At 43.9% G+C, this 19,717-nt stretch overlaps 2 protein-coding genes across 8 annotated transcripts in view; both read right to left on the bottom strand.

Moving 5' to 3' along the window:
- The window catches only part of SECISBP2 (SECIS binding protein 2), a 28,130-nt gene extending 22,796 nt beyond the window's left edge, over nt 1-5,334 (bottom strand). For 2 of the 7 annotated variants that reach the window (XM_072859549.1, XM_072859550.1), the window contains exons 1-4: nt 5,201-5,334; nt 3,411-3,556; nt 2,588-2,641; nt 1,326-1,587 (exon numbers count right to left, since the gene is read on the bottom strand). In XM_072859549.1, the coding sequence (XP_072715650.1) occupies nt 1,326-1,587; nt 2,588-2,641; nt 3,411-3,556; nt 5,201-5,242 (504 nt within the window). In that variant the 5' untranslated portion in view covers nt 5,243-5,334. The remainder of the gene's footprint in view (nt 1-1,325; nt 1,588-2,587; nt 2,642-3,410; nt 3,557-5,200) is intronic. The other 5 variants (XM_072859551.1, XM_072859555.1, XM_072859552.1 and 2 more) reach the window with 4 other exon arrangements.
- A 2,107-nt stretch (nt 5,335-7,441) lies between these two features.
- CKS2 (CDC28 protein kinase regulatory subunit 2) lies at nt 7,442-10,964 on the bottom strand. Its single transcript, XM_072859094.1, has 3 exons — nt 10,788-10,964; nt 9,112-9,239; nt 7,442-7,900 (listed from the first exon to the last, which is right to left on the bottom strand). Exons 1-3 carry the CDS (start codon nt 10,844-10,846, stop codon nt 7,848-7,850), a joined length of 240 nt encoding a protein of 79 aa, XP_072715195.1. The 5' UTR covers nt 10,847-10,964; the 3' UTR covers nt 7,442-7,847.
- Between the last annotated feature and the right edge of the window lie 8,753 nt (nt 10,965-19,717).

The raw sequence follows: 19,717 nt of genomic DNA, 5'->3' as shown, positions 1-19,717 counted from the left end.
TCAACCTAGACGAGTGGCTTAACTCTTTCTGATTACACGATGCTAGACTAAATCCAAAGTACATCTGGAAGCAACATTATTTTCTTGGGTGGGAGGACAAGGCATTTGCTGACCTCCAAAGCTAAATTGTTAAAGCTTTAGGACATATGATCAAATTAATGCAAAGCTGCAAAGATCAACCATTTCTCTTTGAGCTCACAAAAAATAAATGACAGGGAACAATGACAAAAAGACTGTCAAACAGTACACAGCTCAGCCCAACTAAGATCACAGAACTCCCGGAAGCTACAGTAAGTTTCTTCATACTACATCACCTGCGCTAACACTGAGCTAGCCAGACAGCTTCAGTGTTTAATTTTTCTCTCAGAAAGAAAACTACTAATTTTAGGTCTCTAGCCTTTGTATCTTATGTCTAGTAATGCATGCTTAGGACCTAATCTTACAACTTCCTCTACACAGGCTTGACCACAGTGAAGTTACCAGGTCTCTGCCTAGGGAGTAAGGTCCACCAGAAGGATGTGACCGGAGAACAGATTACTTGAACCTGTTGGAAACAACAACAGCCTTACAAATCCAAGAGACACAATGTCTAACCACACAGAGAAATGGGTTAATACATTTGATTCTTTTTTCCCTGATTTTTATATTTTGAGGAGTTTGTCTATTTTTTGTCTGAAAATATTATCCAAGTTTCAGAAAATTTATCCCCAAGCAGACACACACAAAAAATGACAGAAGATGTTTACTGAACATCTGTTTTACTTTTGACTGAAAGAGAACATTTCTAACATGAATGTTTCTTCCCTCTCCACACCAACACAAGTTCCTCCTCTCTTGTGGATTGTTTTCTACCTGTAGCAGGTCTCGGAAATCCTTCAACAACAGATGTGGTCTCATCACTTATCAGCCACATAGCTGATGACACTCACCAGGTCTCTCAACTCAGGTTCACGGAAGCTGCCACTGGGCTCAAAAAAAGCCCTTCCTCCCTCCCCCCAAGCCTAGTGAACAAAGGAAAGCATAGTTCACAAATGAATGGTCCTTTTTCTTTTTTTCCCCCAGATGCTGCTCTCTGAGGAAAAATAATTAAATTCCCCTCATGTTCCAAAAATACTGCTTGAAAAACTGTATTAATTTGAAATGAAGAATTCCATAAACTTTTTTGAAATCTGAAGTTGGGCACATTACTACCATCCTCTTTAAATGCCATTCATTATCACTACAAGAACAGAGAGTGATTATTCACTTTAAAAAATGAACGAAACATTTAGAAAGATTGATTTAAAACAAGAATTTAATTTTATCAAAAACATGTATTTGCTCACCTTTGAAAGATTCTTACTTTCTTGTCTGATTGGATACGTTTGCTCAGCAGATTCACTGACTATTCCTGAACCATTATAGTGTGTTGAGTTGTTAGAATGATATTGTGAGCCAGCTACTGGATATACATTTGAAACAACATCAGGTGAGTAAGAGCAGCTGGAGTATTCACAGAAGGCAGGATCTCCCAGAACACTATGTGATGGACATTGAGAAAGAGATGAGAAGTCATCCCGGGGCAAATCTTCAGCATACACTTGTTGCCTAGATAAACATATCATTCCTTGGCTGAAGAATTTGTTTAACAAGAAGGCTATATTTCAAAAGAAAACTACTCCATGTTACTTTAATTAAGTATTTACTCACTGCTATAGACTGCTTTAAAAATAATAAATTTTGTTTTGGAAAACCATGCAGTTTAGCAAATATTTTAAAACACAGATGTTATCAATTTCCAAGTTTCAAAGCTAGTCTGCTTTGCAGTTATAGTCCTCATTTCTGTTTAAGGTTATCAAGATTCTTTGTACCTATTTTCAGTAGGTTTTTTCTTGTGAAACAAACCAAAAGCATAGTATAACTACACAACATGCATTACATACTTGACTGCAAAAATACAAACATTAAAGAGTAAAGCCTATCCTAAAATGCCATAATAACAAAGTAGTAGTAAAGCATCTTATGGGGTATGACATGTATGAAATACAATACAGGATCATAAGATAATAATTAACTGACCTGCATTTAACCGTGACAGTTTATGAAAACATAACATGTCTGGGCCATGCCTTTTTCCTTCAAATGTATACTCAAAGTTCCCTTCCAATTTCCTCCTACACTCTGTACAGAAACTGTATGCCGAGATCCAAATTTGATTAGGGAGAAAGGAAACTTCTCAGCTTAAGAAAGTTGCATTTAGTTTTTAAAGCTGGTCACCATGAAGCGGCCAACCTCTGAATCTTGGGTAGATAATGAAAAACAGAGAAACTTTCCCATCAGAACAAGAGAATTCAGATAACACATTTCTTACTGCCTGTTGCAATTCTGATAGGCTGTAGTCAAAACAACTCTTACAATCATAGTTTACACACAGAGAAGAAAATGAGAACAAATGAGATTAAAAAACATAACGACGGCTCATTCCCAAGAAGGCAAAACATCCATCAGAATATTGCTGCTGTCTGCTGGTTTGGTTTTTTTTTTTAATGTTAATTGATTTAATGCTAATGCTGTGTTCTTTCTAATGCATAGATCAGGCCATACTCACCTCAATGTTAAATTTCTACTACAAATCAAAATAGGCTGAAAATGCTGAGATTTCCTGTAGGATAAAATGAAGGCCTACAATGAATTTGTTCACTAAGGCTCTAACTGAACTTGTCAGGATGCACCAATAACTTCACAGGAACTGCAAAATTAATCCAATGCTTCAGAGTTCTGAGAAGCAAGCAGAGAACTATGTAACATCACAAGAGTCTTACAAGACTCGATTATTTCCTACCCTACTATGTAGGCTTTTTTCTAGCTTGCTCTGGGGTTAACAATACTTTTATAAGTCTACCATGAATGCCTTTTTTTTCTTTTCAGGCCTTATTAGAAAAAAAACTTTCAGAAACCTGTAGCATTCTTACTAAAACTGCCTTTCTGGGGATGCATGGGTTGTGCAGAGGAGATCCAAGAGGAGCCTCATACATTATTTAAATGTTTTACAGCATGAGAAACCTTGGAGGACCTTCCTCTTCCTTTTATATGACTCTGTTTACCTCAGCCTTGTCATAACACAACCATTCTTTCACCCAAGGACTGGATTCAGCTCCTTCCAAAGCACAGATGAGCCAGATCAATCATTACAGACCAACAAATATTCCTTAATGCTCTGTAACAATGCAGGCCCTTGGGAGCAAGAGACAAGGTACCAGATATATGCCCAAAGAACATAAATACAAAAAACTAAATCATGAAGACAACGCACAAGCGTTTCTACAGTTAAAATATCAATGTATCAGAGCTTTGACTTCGTAAGAGTATTCAATGTCCGAAACTGGAAGGTTAAAATCCCCCAAGAAATAAGATTCAGAAAATATACATACTTATCCAAAGATGGTTCCTGAACAAATGGGTAGCATGTAGTTAAGTACCTAGGAAAGACACAAGCTTCTGAGGGTTCTGACCATGCCACAGTTACCGCCGCATGTTTTGGAACAAATGGTTTGACCTCTGCTGACAACTTGATGCCCTGAGAAACAAAACGTTTTTTGGCTACATGCATTTGGAGATTAATGTTATAAGTGAAAAATACTCATCCTTGTGAGCTTAACTGTCATAGGAAAGCGTTAGTTTGCTCTCTTCGAACAAAACATGCAAAACAATAAAGCTCACCAAAAGGAAATGGAGGAAGAGGGATAAACAAAACCAAGGAATTCTAAAAGAAATGTGACTGCTCTGGAAAGTTATTTCCTTTAATACCCACATTTATCATGAAACACTCACAAAGGTCAGTTATGGAAAGGACAGAGGCTTGCTTAACACAAGATGCAGTAAACGCTAATATACTAATTCTTATTTTAGATTTGAGCAATATAAGCTAAAGCTCATAACATATACTAGCACTACTGTAAAATCAAACTCTGGAAGCATGTAACAATAATGGCTTTGTGTACGTCCATATTTTAAGGCAGTCTCTCTGAAATCAATACTTAATTATATAGCCTTCTCATTTCTGGTACAACACAAATTTATTAAGACGAATTTTCCATTTGTTCTGAATCACCATCAGCTTAAACTGGATATGTATATCTGGAAGGACACTGAAACGAGACTCAAAGTATTCACTGTCATTACAGTCTTACACTGCTTTACTCACTCTAATACGCACAAGTCATTCCTATAGTTGATTGTGTATTTTGGGGTAACTGACACACTAGGTGAAAACTGGGATTTTTTCTCTTGTCAAAGCCAATTTAAATGACTAAATAACACACAAGGCTTTTAAAAGTATTTGAACGGTAATTTCAACGCTTGAGCATATAAACTGGACTCCGTGCATCCTATAGTGGCTCAGCAGTCACTTGTATCACAAAGATTTAAAGAGCTCTGACAGCCTAAAGTAAATTACAAATAAATGCAAACTCCTCCATTTCTGAATTTACCAGGCAGATCCAAATATACAGTGAACATCCGTTGCACCAGCGACAAATAAAAGATGAAATTTGCACAGTTACATTAATATACATGAAAACCACAAGCTTGGGAGGTAACCAAAGCAAAACATTATTGAACAATTATTGAGAATATCTTATTCACTAACCACGTAGCGTCTCACAGGAAGCAACTGATTGCAGGCTAATCACTAACTTTAAAGACCCCCGAGCCCGACCGGAAGTAAGTCCACGTGCAGCGCAACGCCGTCGTTACCGGTTAGAACTTGTGCACCCATCTCTAAAGCGACCGGAACGTGACCCCCGTCCCTGCCGCGGACCCTGCGCCACCCGAGCGGCGGGAAGTGACCAGCCTGAGCTGCCCCCCGCCCCGGGCTCGCCCCTCCAGAAGGACTCTTCTCCCCCGCCCCGAACCAGAGCCTGATTCAAGGCGCGGTGCGAGTCACTCGCCCCGCCTCGGTGGAGGCCCGCGGGCAGGCGGAGCGCTCGGCCCGGCGGGGCCGCACGCAGCCGCCCCTGCGCAGGCAGACCCCGGCTTCCGCCAGCCCGGCCGCCGGGCGAGGGAAAGGCAGCTCGCCGCGGGCCCCGGCAGGCCGCCCGCGGCTCCCGCGCCGGGCGGAGGAGGCGGCTCGCCGAAGGCGGCTCCGCGCCGCCGTTACGCAACGGGCCGGGAGGAGCTGGGGAGGGAGCGGGGGACTGCGAGGAGCTGCCGCCGCCCTTACCTCGCCGCCGCGGCCCGAGCCCGGCCGCCTCTCCTCGGACATGGCGTGGGCGAGCCGCGACCCCCGCCCCGCCGCCCCCGACACAGCCCGCTTCCCTGCCGCCCCGCGCTCGGCGCAGCGGCGCGCCGCGATGACGTCACCGCACAGGGGGCGGGGCGGGGGCGGGGCGGGGTCCCGCGGCCGCAGGGCCGGGAGAGCCGCCCGGCAGCCCCCCCGCCCGCCGCCCGGGCCCGGGGCGGTTTTCCGAGGAAACAGCAAACGACCACGGCACAGTCACGTAACCTGCGGTTGCGAGTGGGAGAGACCTGCCAGCTACGCCACCGCATGCGGGAAGAGCAGCCCCGGCCCCGGCAGAGCGGTTGAGGGCGGAGGTACGGGCAGCGACTAGGGCTCGATCCTGTCTGAGCCGTCCTGCCGCGGTGTGCAGCTGCTCTTCGTGCCCCAAGGGACAGAGGGTAGGCAGGTAGGCAAGTGCCTACAGAAGGTAGGCACTTACAGGGGACAGATGAGCAGAAAGCCTTTTAAGGACCACCGATGGCAGCGGGACATCAAAAGACAACGTGCCTTTCCCTGGGGAAAAGCATGGCTTAAGCACAGCTCAACACGATCCTTACTGGTCGTGCTTCTAGTTACGGCGTCTGCTTGGCACTTGCAGAGCCCCCTCTGAGGGGCGGGACTATAGTCTTACACTTCAGCACTGAGAGCCTCTTACAGGCCCTCTGACCACCACCGAGACAGACATCTCTAGCAACTTCAGAGGAAAGACCACGAGGGTTACTTTCCTCACCAAATGTGGCAGGTTATTTACCTCTGTCCATCATCATAGCAACCTTAATTGCAAGCACACACTACACAAGGAGAGCACGTACTTTATCAGTTAAGCTACAGGCAAATTGTGCTGGTTTTGGCTGGGACAGAGTTAATTTTCTTCACAGTAGCTAGTATGGGGCTATGTTTTGGATTTGTGCTGGAAACAGTGTTGACAATACAGGGAGGTTTTCGTTACTGCTGAGCAGTGCTTACACAGTCAAGGCCTCTTCTGCTCTTCACACCACCCCACCAGTGAGTGGGCTGGGGGTGCACAAGGAATTGGGAGGGGACACAGCTGGGACAAGCTGACTCCAGCTGACCAAAGGGATATTCCATACCATATGGCATCATGCTCAGCATATAAAGCTGGGGGAAGAAGGAGGGGGACATTCAGAGTAATAGCATTTGTCTCCCCAAGTCACCATTATGCATGATGGAGCCCTGCTTTCCTGGAGATGGCTGAACACCTGCCTGCCCCTGGGAAGGACTGAATTAGTTCCTTCTTTTGCTTTGTGTGTGCAGCTTTTGCTTTATCCTATTAAACTGTCTTTATCTCAACCCAGGAGTTCTCTCACTTTTGCCCTTCTGATTCTCTCCTCCATCCGACTGGGAGGGGACTGAGCGAGCAGCTGTGTGGGGCTTAGTTGCTGGCTGGGATTAAACCATGACAGAGTCAAGCTAGCTTCCCAGAAAAAAAACAGATGCAAGACAGGAAGTGCAGACTAAAAAGTTTGCAACAGAAAGATAAACTGGTACTGCCAAAGGAAATCAAACAAGCATAAAAATATCTCTGAAATATTAACTACTACTTAACACCTTAAGACAAGTTTATACCAAATCATCATTGAATATCCTGAGTTGGAAGGGACCCACAAGAATCAAGTCCAACTCCTGACTCCATGCAGGGCAACCTCAAAGTTATCTCCAAGAGTATTGTCCCAACACTTCTTGAACACTGACAGGTTTGGGGCCATGAGCGCTTCCCCAGGGAGCCTGTTCCAGTGCTGGACTACCCTTCTCAGTGAATAACTTTTTCCTAATATCCAATCTGAACTTCACCTGATGCAGCATTAAGCCATTCCCTTGCATCCATATGACCAGACACCTCATGAGAAGTAGGATGACAAGTTCTCATTGGAGAATAATTAATCCCGTTATAACCTACATCAACTACAGAGTCCCATAGTTTGAGCATGTCAGATGCTAGTCTGAGTGTTACCTAACACTGCCAGCTTTCTTCTCAGACTACCTGCAGTTCCCAATTCAAATTGGGGTTAGAAACTTTGGCCTTTATGGCAAAATAATTCTTGCAGAGAAACAAAATAGGTTCAGTAAGCTAATTTTTTTCTGAAATAAGTACTCTTAACACGTTAGACATTGAATATTTGTTTTGTCTGGTGAATTAGAACTCTAGACACTTAGGTTTTATAAAACATTAAAAATAGACTTTATTTCTTTATGCCTACTACTAAACAGGTGAGCCACTGAATTTGAACATGCTACACTTCAGCAAAACAGCTGAGTGCAAAAGTTATCGAACACAGGTAACAAGTGATCATCTAGTCAGAACATGCAATATTTAAACTTTAATTAAAAAAGATTCACTGAAAAGTCAGATAGGCACTTAGAGTAAAGAAGGTAACTTCATCACTCTTTGAATACCATAGCAGCCTACTTGGAATTGCATTTGACTGAGCTTTGTTGCTGTGAATAATACAGCTCATACACAGGTATGGATGTTATGTTTTGTACATTTTAAAGTATTCACTGAATACTACCAACATATATACATATACATAGTTCCAGAAGATTTAGGAGAATATTTATAGACAATAGTTCATTTCTGCTCATCCTTTGGAAGAGGTCTTCTGAAGAGAAGAATGTGCGGTTCTGCAGAAATAAAATTGAACAAAGTGTCAGTCTGTCACCCAAGTCTTGATTACAGGGATTCCTTGCATTTAGGAAGTCTTGAACAATAGCTGAAGCTTGCTGGCAAATAATAAACAGATTAAGAAGCCAAGTCCACAAATTCGGCCCCATGTGTAAGTATTTTGACCAACTTTGCAGTAACCTTACAACAGTCAAACAGGTGCTTTTGAAAGTTTTACACCAAATGTTGGCAGTATCACAAGATACTTACAGAAAGGAAGTACTGGAAAAAAATACAGAGTAGTTTTAGTTAGTATTGGTACTAACTCTGTCTCTCTACATTGGGCTATTTGATGAGCTTTGTTACTGTAACTTAAATAACAAACTGCTGATGGTGTCCTTGTTAGGTACATCATGTCAAGCATCAACAAAAACCACTTTAGTTAATACAGCCAGCATATATTATTATTGATCTGACATAACTGTAAACTCCTCCAAAAAAGCCCAAGTATCAAAGGTGCACAGGTAAGGGAAACAATGGAAAGTTACACTAATTTCTTCACGTGGTTCTTCAGAAACTTGGAACTCCATGCTGCTGCAATTCATCTATCATCAGTTAGATTTAGTCAGACCTGTCAATGGTAAGCTACCTTGAATGGCTGTTTTCAGTACATCCTCCTTGGTAGAGTTCTAGGGCTTCACACCCCATTAAGTGAAAGACTGTAGGATGTACAACTGGAGTTAAAACTACACTGTAGACTTTTCTGAGCATTAATACAGGACCTTGTGAGCACCTATTAAGTTTTTGTACAAAAAGTAGGTGTGTCAGCTTTAAGATTTAAAGATATGCTGCTACATAAAGTTTGGTTCAGTCACTGAGATACTAACATTATTCAAAAGCTCACAAGCAGCCTATTTCTGTAGGCACAGGTAGGAACAGTTTCTAGTCTGGCAAGTTTTGTCTACTGACAGACCACACATACCTTGGACAAGGCTAGCATTTTGCAGTTCTGGGAGCAAGATGTGAAGGTATGTGAATAAAGGCTGTTAGGTTGCCTTTGGTGCCAAATGGCTAAAATAGCTACGAGATAAAGAGGAGTCTAAACATTCAGTAGTGAATTCCAGCTGGATTCCACAGCAGGAGCAATTATGCACTAAACACTTCAGTTGAGCACCAGGAAGTTGATATTTTAGACTCTTTTGTTAATCTAATTCTGTTCAGGTGTGCTTACCTGGCTCATGGATCATATAGTGAACCCAGCCAAGACTTTGCTGAACACCAAGTCGTCTCCACTCCTCTTCAGACATTAGATGGGACTTTGGCACTTGGTTTGAAAGTTCTCTTGGCAGCATCACATGCCTGTAAAGGTTTAATTATTAAATACATGCTACATACATTAATGCCTGCATACACTAGAAAACTTGCACAGATCTACACTGAAAGACAGTAAGCAAGTTCAGTTATGAATACCAGCATTCCCTATAAAGAAGCCTGACATACCACTAGTTTGATTATGAAGCATCTGTCCCAGAATCCAGTTTTTAATTCACTTTGTCTACTAAACATTACATCTGTAACACAACTGTATATTGAAACAGTCAGCCTACTTCCTAGAAGAGATTAATTCCCCTGCATGCTCTAATCATGCTACTTGTATGGAAGTATGCGTTCCTGGCAATCGGCCGTCATATCAGCTATTTGAAGAATAAGGACTTTGGACTTTTAGAATGATTGACAGTCACTCTTGTTTGTATTTTGCATTTTGTAACCAACAAGGTATTTTTCACAGAGACCACAGTACTGGTTTAGAAAGACAGTACACTAGCACCACTTAAGAGCCTGATCTGTCAGCTGAGAAGAAACATACAGCCTGCTCTCCACATTTGCAAGTTCCTTTATCACTTAATAGAGAGCAAAACATTCAGTCTTGGTTTCGAGATCGTAAGAGTCAGCTGCAAGGGGGGCACTTAGATCTCTACACAGAGGAAAAAAAAGCCCGATTTGTAGTAGTGCTTTCAAGTAAGCCTAGAGGACTCAACTTCAACAGTATCAGTTATAGTGCACAACTGACTGGTGCTATAGCATAGCTTTGAAAACTCGCAGAGAGAGAGCACTGTCTCGAAGGCTTTACGAACTGCATTCATCAGTACTACGTTTTGACGTGGCCTTATGAACTGCCTTCAGAGCTGATGGGTTAACCAAAATGCATGCTTCATCCAGAGCTCGAATTGAGGCAGTACAAGACGTTACTCCTAGCTGTGTAGAGCACTCTGGACACAAGGGATTGAGGTCCCTACTTCAGCTTCTTACCGCACCCACGCGAGGCGAGGCGGCAGGGCCCGAGGCCGCCGGGGCGGCCCAAGCCCTCCTCCGGAGGGAGGCGCCGCCGCTGCCCGCGCAGCTGCCGCTAGAGTCACCGCGGGGCGGATGGGGCTGGCGGTCGCCACGCCGGTCTCGTCATCAGGGGCCGAGCGCTCTCCAGGCCCAGCTTGGCCACCGTCGCTGCGCCGCGAAGGCCCAGAGGGCTTTGCCCCCGCCTCCACTGCTTCCTTCGGCGCCCTCTGGCTGGGGCTTGCGTTGCCCGCTCACCGAACGGTCGCCCTGGAAGGGCCAGCCGAGACCGGCACTCAAATCAACCCCCCGCCTCCTCCCGGCTGCTCGAAAGCTAGGCAAACACCCACCATGGGGAGGCAAGGCACGGCCCCTGCCCGCAGGCCTTAAGCCCCTCTGGCCCCACGGAAGCCAGAGCCACACTCACTGCCGCCACCGCCGGAGCCTACTCCCTGAGGGCAGCGCACAAGCCCCGGGAGAGGGGCCTGCCCAAGCCACCCCCCTCCAAAAGGGCCGGCAGGACCCCCTTCCTAATCCCCTCAGCCGGCCCTCCCGTGCTCTCCCACAGCCTCGTACCGGTACTCGTACTGCTCGTCAAAGTACTTGTCGGAATAGTAGATCTGCTTCTGGGCCATGGCGAGAGGCGGCGGCAGGAGCAGCAGCAGGAGGAGGAACGACAGGACCGGCTCTCCTCACCGCAGCCCCGCAGATAACCGACTGCTTCCGCGCCCCGCTCCGTTTGAATCTAACAGCTCGACTCTTATTGGCGTTGCCGGGCCAGCCAATAGCGTGCCGCGCCGCCACGCCCGCCGGCCGCCGCGTGACGCGAGCGCTCGCCCTCCCACCAATCCCCGGAAGCTGCAGGGGAGCCTTACGTAAGGGGGTGGTGGCGGGGAGAGCGGCGCGGCGCGGCGGAGGCGGGCGCAGCGCCGGCCCGAAGGGGAAGGCGGGGCTGGGGGGCGTTGCCGAGGGTCGGGCGTGAGGCGCAGGGCGCGGTGATTGGCCAGCCGTGGCCCGGGCCGCGCGGTTCCAGAAGTTTCTAGACTGTACGGGAGGGGCGGGGTGCGGGTGAGGCGGTTGGGTCGTTAGTGAGAGCTGCCCGGGCCGTGTGGTGGTGTGGTTGGTGCGGCCCTTGCGCCGCACGCGGCCGCAGTCCGGCTGCCTAGGGGGTTGCTCATGGCAGGATTCTCTGGCCTCCTCATGAAGCCTCAGATTTAAATTAAGCGTGTGCTGTGCCCTGGCGCCGGGTAGGTTCTGTGTATCCGTGGTGTGATGGATTATGGCTATTTCAGAAACACGGCTGCTCCCCTGAGTTCAAAAGCAGTACCATCTGTAGTACTTGCATGCTACTTGCTGAGAGTGCAAACAGAAAATAAGGGGTGCAGGTGTGTTCAGAGCCGTGTGGGGTCTGTGGACAGGATTTCGACTTACAAACGTTCTTACCTGGCAAAATAGCACAGTAAATACTTTAATAGTCAAGTAGCAACTTGCCAGGCTTCGTTAAAAGGCACTGCAGTTCCTAGGATATGAATGTTTTTTTTGGCAGCAGGCTTTTTCAGTAGGTAAATACTGAATTGTGCACTTTCCTAAGCTCCAGTGGTATTTCTTGGGTGTAGTTGCCCTGTGAGAGTTGCTATGTCTGTGTGTGTGAGAACACACACGCTCTGTGTCCCCTGCCTATGGCATGCTGCTGTCTCTCCTTGTTATCCCACAAGTGTGAGGTCGTTTACCCGGTGTGCGAAACACAATGTACACACAGGGCAGAGGTATTTTATTTCATGTCTGCACAGAGGTGGGTGCTAGGTGGCAGCTCCACAAAGCTAGCACAAAGTTCAGTCATACAGGTACAGTATTGTTACAGTAGTTATGCATATGCATAAGTAATTACACAAAGCAGTTTTCTATTGGTCTACATTTCTCTTATTTCAACTTAAAGCTACAGTGCTACTTTAATATTCTGGGCACACTCAGAGGTGAGGGGTCTCTGCTTGGGCCGGGGTCTCCAGCTCAAGGGGTGTGACATTTAGTAGTATAATGAGGACAGTTTGCGTGAGGGTGCTTCTTATCACACTTGTACTAGTTGTTTCAGATGGTTTCCAAAACATCTTAATTAGCTTACGTATTTTTCCAGGATGTGCTTTACTCCCAGTAAATTCAGTAATTCTTGTTTAGACATTCCGCTTTCCAGCCTGAATCCCCCTTGTCAGCCTTACGTAAGCCCTGGCCTTCCACCAGCTCCTGTTAGACTACACTGTTAGACCACAATTCCCCCCTTTGAGACTATGAGACTTTTCTCATATGTCTCATTATTAGTTCTCATTAATAACTTGTACAATTAGTCATTTAACACATTTTAAGACACAACTAACAACAATATAGATGATTATCGTGACGAGTATAATTATCATTTGAAGTAAACTTGCCAACCATCCAGTTAGGGAGAATCCAAAACTTGGTAATATTTTGTTTAGAGGCCTGAATATTTCTACTTGATTTTGCCATTTGTTTTATTTTGTCTATTTGTTGATCTAAATGTTCAGTTATATGGGGGATACAGATGCAACAACCCTTGTTTTTCAGTTTTAGGTACCCACATACCCCGTGTTCATGTAATAACATTAAACCTAAGATTAGCCTGTTCTGCAATGTCATCTTTGAAGTTTCCTGTAATTGAGTGTTTTAAATCTTGTAATCCTGCTCTGGTTGCATTCGCTAATAGTTCTACTTGTCCTGTTAGATTGTACAACCACATTTGACTCTGAAAGGAGGTAGTTTGGAGAATGAGGAAAGTTTCAGTTTAAATCTAAAGTTAAAATTCCCCACTCGAGGGGATTGGGTGCAGATTTAGCTAATGGTGAATAGGCCATTATACTGCTGACATTAGGGATTCTTCCAAAGGATTGGACAAGCTTTAAGATTAGATTTCTGTTACAAAAAGTAAATGCTAGGTTAATCAACATCAGAGATACAATTTTCATTATAACTATGCTAAATTAATAACACTTTCCAAGAGTGTCCTAGGAGGAATTTCAATAGTAGTTTTCTAAACCTTGATACAATTCATTGACAGTCCCTAGTTAGTCAGAGTTTCAGTCCTCCAGTTGGCATAGAGGTCCACTTGTCCTGGTCTGGTGCCTTCTTTAGTATGATGAATCCAGGAGTTGATCCCATTCACCTTTACCGCTGTATAAGTTTTTAATAGCACTCTGTAAGGTCCTTTGCACTTTTCTTTCAAGGGCTCATCTTTCCAAGTTCATACATAGACTGTGGCTCGTGGCTGGAATGGGTGTACCGGAGTGTCCAAGGGAATGGGAGTCTTCTGGTTTAGGTACCTATGCAGGGAGGATAAATTCTGCGAGAGAGATAACAAATAGTCTTTAATTACAGCCTGTCCCTTTATGTGCATTTGGTCTTCCTTTGTGGTTAAATGGTTGATTGGATATGGTTTCCCATACAGGATCTCAAATGGACTCACACCTTCCCTAGCTCTGGGTGTAATTCATACTCTCATTAATGCCATGGGTAGAATATCTACCCATTTCATTTGAGTTTCCTGACACACTTTAGAAATCTGTCTTTTTAGAGTTTGATTCATTCTTTCTACTTTGCCACTGGACTGTGGCCTCCAAGGGGTATGCAAATCCCATTTAATGTCTAGAAATCTAGAAACTCCGTGCACTATTTCTGCAATAAAGTGGGATCTGTTACCAGAGGATATACTTTCCAGAACACCAAATCTGGGGGTAATTTCTTTCAATAAAATTTTAATCACTTCCCTAGCCTTGTTAGTGCGGCAAGGGAAAGCTTTGGGCCAACCAGAAAAGGTGTTTACCATTACCAATAAATATTTATACAGATTACACCTTGGCAATTCTATAAAATCTATTGCCAGTATTCCCTGGGAGTTATTCCTTGTTTTACGATTCCTCCCATGATTTTCTTCGCATTTTTTTGGTTATTGGTGCAACAAATAGTGCACTTTTAAACTATTATATCCGCTAGGTTTTGCATTCTTGGGCCAATGACGTGTCTTTTGGCAATTAATACTAATGCATCTGCTCCTGAGTGTGTTTCTTGGTGCAGTTTCTTGAGCAGAATTTCCATCATCTTTTCAGAAATTAGCAGAGTTGCAGGATTTAGAGCAGAGGTCAGGGAGATTACAACATCATCTTGCTCCAGCAGCACCGCTTGATGTTTGCTAACCTGCTTGGGGAGATCCAATGATGCCCTTTGTTTTCAAGGGGAGAAGACACAGCATGAGGTACAAACATAGTCCTCAAATTCAGGAGTCCCAAAGCAGGAGCCTCCATGAGTTTCCTTTTAATCTCATCAAAACTGTTCCTACATTCAGGTGTCCATTCAAGAACCCCCTCAGGTCCTTTCACAGCAGCATACTGTGGTTTGGCAATTAGTCCAAAATTGGGAATCCATAAGTGACACCACCTGGCCATTCCCAGAAATCCTCTTAATTGCTTCTTTGATGTAGGTATAGCAATTCTACAAATTGCCTCTTTTCTTTCTGTACTTAATTCTCTCTGTCCTTCGGTGATTTCAAACCCCATATATTGGACCTTTTTTTTTTTCCCAATCTGAGCCTTTTTCTTAGAAACTGGATATCCTGCCAAACCCAGAAAGTTAAGCAAACTGATGATGGCTTCCAGACATGCCTCATAACTGTCAGAACCAATCAGCAAATCATCAACATATTGCAACAATGTTACAGCATCTTGATCGTTTTGCCATAGTTCCAATTCTTTGGCTAGTACTACCAAACAAGGTAGGGCTGTTCTTGAATCCTTGGGGAAGGGCAGTCCAGCAGGGTTGTGTCTTTCATCCTGTAGTTGGATTCTCCCATTCAAAGGCGAAGATGGTCTGGCTCTGCTCATCCACAGGTATACAGAAGAAGGCATCCTTTAAATCTAATACTGTGAAATAAGTATTACTATTAGGGATTGAAGTAAGGAGGGTATATGGATTTGGAACCACAGGGTGGACATCTACTGTCCTTGCATTAATTTCTCGTAAGTCCTGTACCAGTCTATATTCAGAAGAATGGGACTTCTTTACAGGTAGGATGGGAGTATTAAATTCCAACTGACACTCCTGTAACAATCCATGTTCTAAAAAGGAGCTTATTATAGGTTTTGATCCTTTTCGGGTCTCCAGCTTAATGCGGTGTTGTTTCTTACCGATTGAGCTCCTGGTTGCAGTTCAGTCTTTACCGGGATCACATTCTTCACTCGTCTGGGTATCTTCGATGCCCGTACTAGAGGTGTGACCGCATTCAGTACTTCCTCTGGAATATTCATTTCTTCATTAGGATCTTTCTCGGTTAACAAACATATCTGGGCTTTCCAGGCAGTCTCTGGAGGACTATGCAACTGAAAACAGAATCTTCAGAAAAAGTTAGTTGTGCATTCAGTTTACAAAGTAAATCCCGTCCAAGCAATGGTGAGGGGGGCATTCTGGCATCTAAAGGAATTCATGAGTTAATTTAGTATTTGCAACTGAACATTCCATAGGTTGTAAAAACGACCTTAAAGTCTTGTTCCCTGTTGCACCAGCAGTACTTATTTTAGTTCTCCTTAAGGGAGACAACTAGTTACGACAGAATGTGTGGCTCCCCTATCAATTAAAAAGTCTATTATTTCATTCCCCAGCTTGACTGGAACCAGAGGATCAGCTGGGGAAACTTTATACACTTCATATGCGATTGACAGTAACTGTGAGATTGTCATTCCATCCTTGTTGGGACTCTGCAGTAAAAGACTAGTTTAATTTTCTGCTTTCATGGTGCTACCAGAAATGTGGGTATTGTCTGTGATCATGTAATACATCTGACTGAAAACTGTTCTGATGGGGAGACAAAAATTGAAGTCATGTGAGGCACAAGTGCTGACACACATGCATGGGTAGGGGTCATTGTTTTTAGCAGCATTGTTTTTACTGGTACTGCAGCCTGATGTCTTAAATGCTAAAGTTTAAACCAGTGTCACACCTTACAACCATTAAAAGGGGTGCTTACCATAGTCCAGCAGTAATATTTTTCTCTTAACTGGACTGCATCTTAGGACATGTTGGCACATGTCATTTACAGGCAAAATGAAGTCAGTATTTTTGTACTGGTGTAGTTAAATGTGCGAAATTCCTTTCATTAACAAAGATCCTCGGCAGGAATAATAAATTCCAGTATAATCATTCAAGTGCAAACCACCTGCAAGTTTTCTAAGGTATTGGTTGGATTATCCAAAACAGAATACGTTTTTTTTAGCTTAGTTTCAGGCAGCACAACTGTTATTTTTGAATACTTAAGGCAGAGAGTACACAATAATTTATGTTAGGAATGGCGTTGTGTAATAATGGTAAAAAAGATCAAACCACCACGAGAAAGGGGTTCTGCTGGATGGAAGACGTTTCATCTATATGCCTTCTTTATAACCTGTCAGCTTATCTCATGGATGTTGAACGTGAGAGAAAATTGACCTTTATGGAAGCCTATGCATAGGCCTCCTTTGAGTTCACTCAGAAGTGAAAGCCTGTAGTCTCTTTAAAGCAACTTTTCCTTCTATTGCAAATGCTCATACCAAATTGTAATTTTGAAGAGGATTAAAAGGATTCTTAGGCAGATATGCATCCAATTTTCTTTGAGATCCATCAAATTATTTTGAAAATCCTTGTTCCTCAGGTTTAAACAACTGTATTTGTCAGGCAACTGGTAGAGCTAACAAAAATAACATACTCGTTTTAGTAATCCAGGGGTAGGAGAGATTATTTAGTACTGGACTGCCATTCCAGCTGCTTCTTTCATAATTTCTTTTCCCTGACAAGACTTAAAAACATTGCTCAATGATAAATAATGCAACAGTACCAGGAATTTGTTAAGTTCCACTATTAATTTGATATCTTTTCCCTAAAATGAAAACCTTAACATTAGGGATATAATTTGTAAAATTACTGAAATAAAATAATAAGCTTGTTAAATGGTTAAGCTTGATAATCATTTCCAGGCACATGAATGACAAGAAAAGCATCAGGAGTCCTCAGTATGGATTCTCCAAGGGGAGGTCACACTTGACCAACTTGTTAAACTTCTATGATGAAATGGCCTGGCAGAGCCAGAGAGAGAGTAGTGCTTATTGTCTTCCTAGACTTCAGTAAGGCTTTTGACACTGTCTCCTGTAACATCTTCATAGAGAAGCTGTTGATGTATGGGCTGGATGTGCAGACAGTGAGGTGAATGGCTGGGCCCAGAGGGTGGTGATCAGTGGTGCAAAGTCTAGTTGGAGGCCAGTAACTAGTGGTGTATCGCAGGGGTCAGTACTGGGTCTGATCCTGTTCAACATCTTCGTTAATGATCTGTACAATGGGGCAGAGTGTACCTTCAGCAAGTTTGCAGATGACACAAAACTGGGAGGAGTGGCTGGTGTGCCAGAGGGTTGTGCTGCCAGGTCGATGGGCTGCAGAAATGGGCTGAGAGGAACCTCATGAAGTTGAACAAGGGGAAGTGCAAAGTCCTGCACCTGGGAGGAACAACCACAAGCACCACTACGTGGTGGGAACCACCCAGCTGGAGATCAGTTTTGCAGAAAAGGACCTGGGAGTCCTGATGGACACCAAGTAGAGCACAGGCCAGCACTGTGTCCTTGCAGCAAAGAAGGTTAATGGCATCCTGGGCTGCATTAGGAGGAGTGTTGCCAGCAAGTTGAGGGAGATGATCCTTCCCTTCCATTCAGCACAGGTGAGGCTGCTGCTGGAGTACTGTGCCCAGTTCTGGGCTCCCTAGTACAAGAGAGAGATGGAGCTACTGGAGAGAGTCCAATGAAGGGCCACAAAGATGATGAAGGGACCGGAGCATCTCTCCTATGAGGAAAGACTGAGAGAGCTGGGACTGTTCAGCCTGGAGAAGAGGAGGCTCAGGGGGGACCTTATCAATGTATATAAAAACCTGAAGGCAGGGTGCAAAGAAGACAGAGCCAGGCTCTTTCCATTGGTGTCCAGTGACAGGACCAGAGGCAGTGTGCATAAACTGAAGCACAGGATGTTACTCCTGAATGTCAGGAAACACTTTTTTACTGCGAAGGTGACCAGGCACTGGCAGAGGTTGCCCAGAGAGCTGCTGGAGTCTCCATCCTTGGAGATCTTCCAAAGCCATCTAGATATGGCTCTGGGCAATGAGCCCTAGGTGGCCCCGCTTGAGCAGGGATGTCAGACCAGATGACATCCAGAGGTCCCTTCCAGCCTCAACCACGCTGTGTGATACTGTGTGAAACAGGGCTCTTCGGCATTCTCTTCAGAATATTGTTATATGCAAAGGCTGTGACAGTCACACTGCAAAGAAGGTAATAAACTGTCCTATATCCGGTGTGGAGAGAACAAAAATGCTTAAACTTTGTCAAGGCAGCTTTGGGCTAGACCTTAGGAAACATTTCCTACCAGTACCTAATTTTATTATCTAGAATATTGTAGAAAAAAATACATCCTGCAGGAATGTTTTAGGTCCAACTGATCCTGTCTGATCAGTGATTTCTCTGAGGCCTGCTTTCTCTGGTCAGTTATGCCTTCCCATTGTAACTTTTGCCAGTATTGAGCTGTAGAACAAAAGTAATTTTTTTTTCTCCAGTGCTCTAGAATGACCTTTTAATTTGAATTGTAATACATTTTCATAGTCAAATAAGTTAGTTTCTGGAATTAGATTATTAGGTGGTGGATCCAGATTCTGACTCTGAAGCTTCTGAACCAGGTCAGAAGTGAATGAAACCACAAATACCTACATTTATTAAAGAGAAAAGCTGCTGACTAGCTCTTACCATACACTCGTGCCTCAGCATGTTGAAGGTATATATTGAAGCATATATCAAAGAGGTTTGCCATAGTACAGACTGAAAAGGGTTCCGCATAGCCTCAGGGGCATACGCCCGTTAGGAGAAACACATGAGCTGCTCAGTTGGAGAGCGTGCTCCTGCTCAAAGCCCTATCCAATTAGCTCTTGCTGCTGAAACGCAAGATAAAATGGCAAAAGCATGAAGAGAATATTCTTGAGCTTCTCTCTCTGTCTTCTGTAGCTGTTAAGCAGGCACATATAATTTTGAGCAGCAGTAATTACATTCTGTATGAGAACAGCGTGACTGTAGTCAGCATAGAGCCTCTTCAGGACTAAAGATGGACTACGAACATGGTTTTTTTGGATGATTTCTTATATCTAGACAGGAGCAGATTTAAATCCTCTGTGTAACCTGTTGCTTGTGACCAAGGCCATCCACAGGCTTGTGTGGGCTATGATAAATAAAAATCTGTCATAATGAAGGGCCCATGTGCATCTGATTATTGCATATACAGAATTCAGGATGTAAGTTATGGTGAGTAAAAATATTTTCTGTGCTTTTTGACAGAAGGGGAAGATGCAAAGTTTCCCATCTGTGGTGTGCATAGCAATTTCAGATTATAATTCTCTACAGCTTTTTCTGTTCAGTTCTATGAGATATTTGAAAAATTTAAGTTATATATAC

This window comes from Ciconia boyciana, chromosome 4 (assembly GCF_034638445.1).
Source record: "Ciconia boyciana chromosome 4, ASM3463844v1, whole genome shotgun sequence".
NCBI lineage: Eukaryota > Metazoa > Chordata > Aves > Ciconiiformes > Ciconiidae > Ciconia > Ciconia boyciana.
This window is presented reverse-complemented; position numbering and strand designations above follow the sequence as displayed.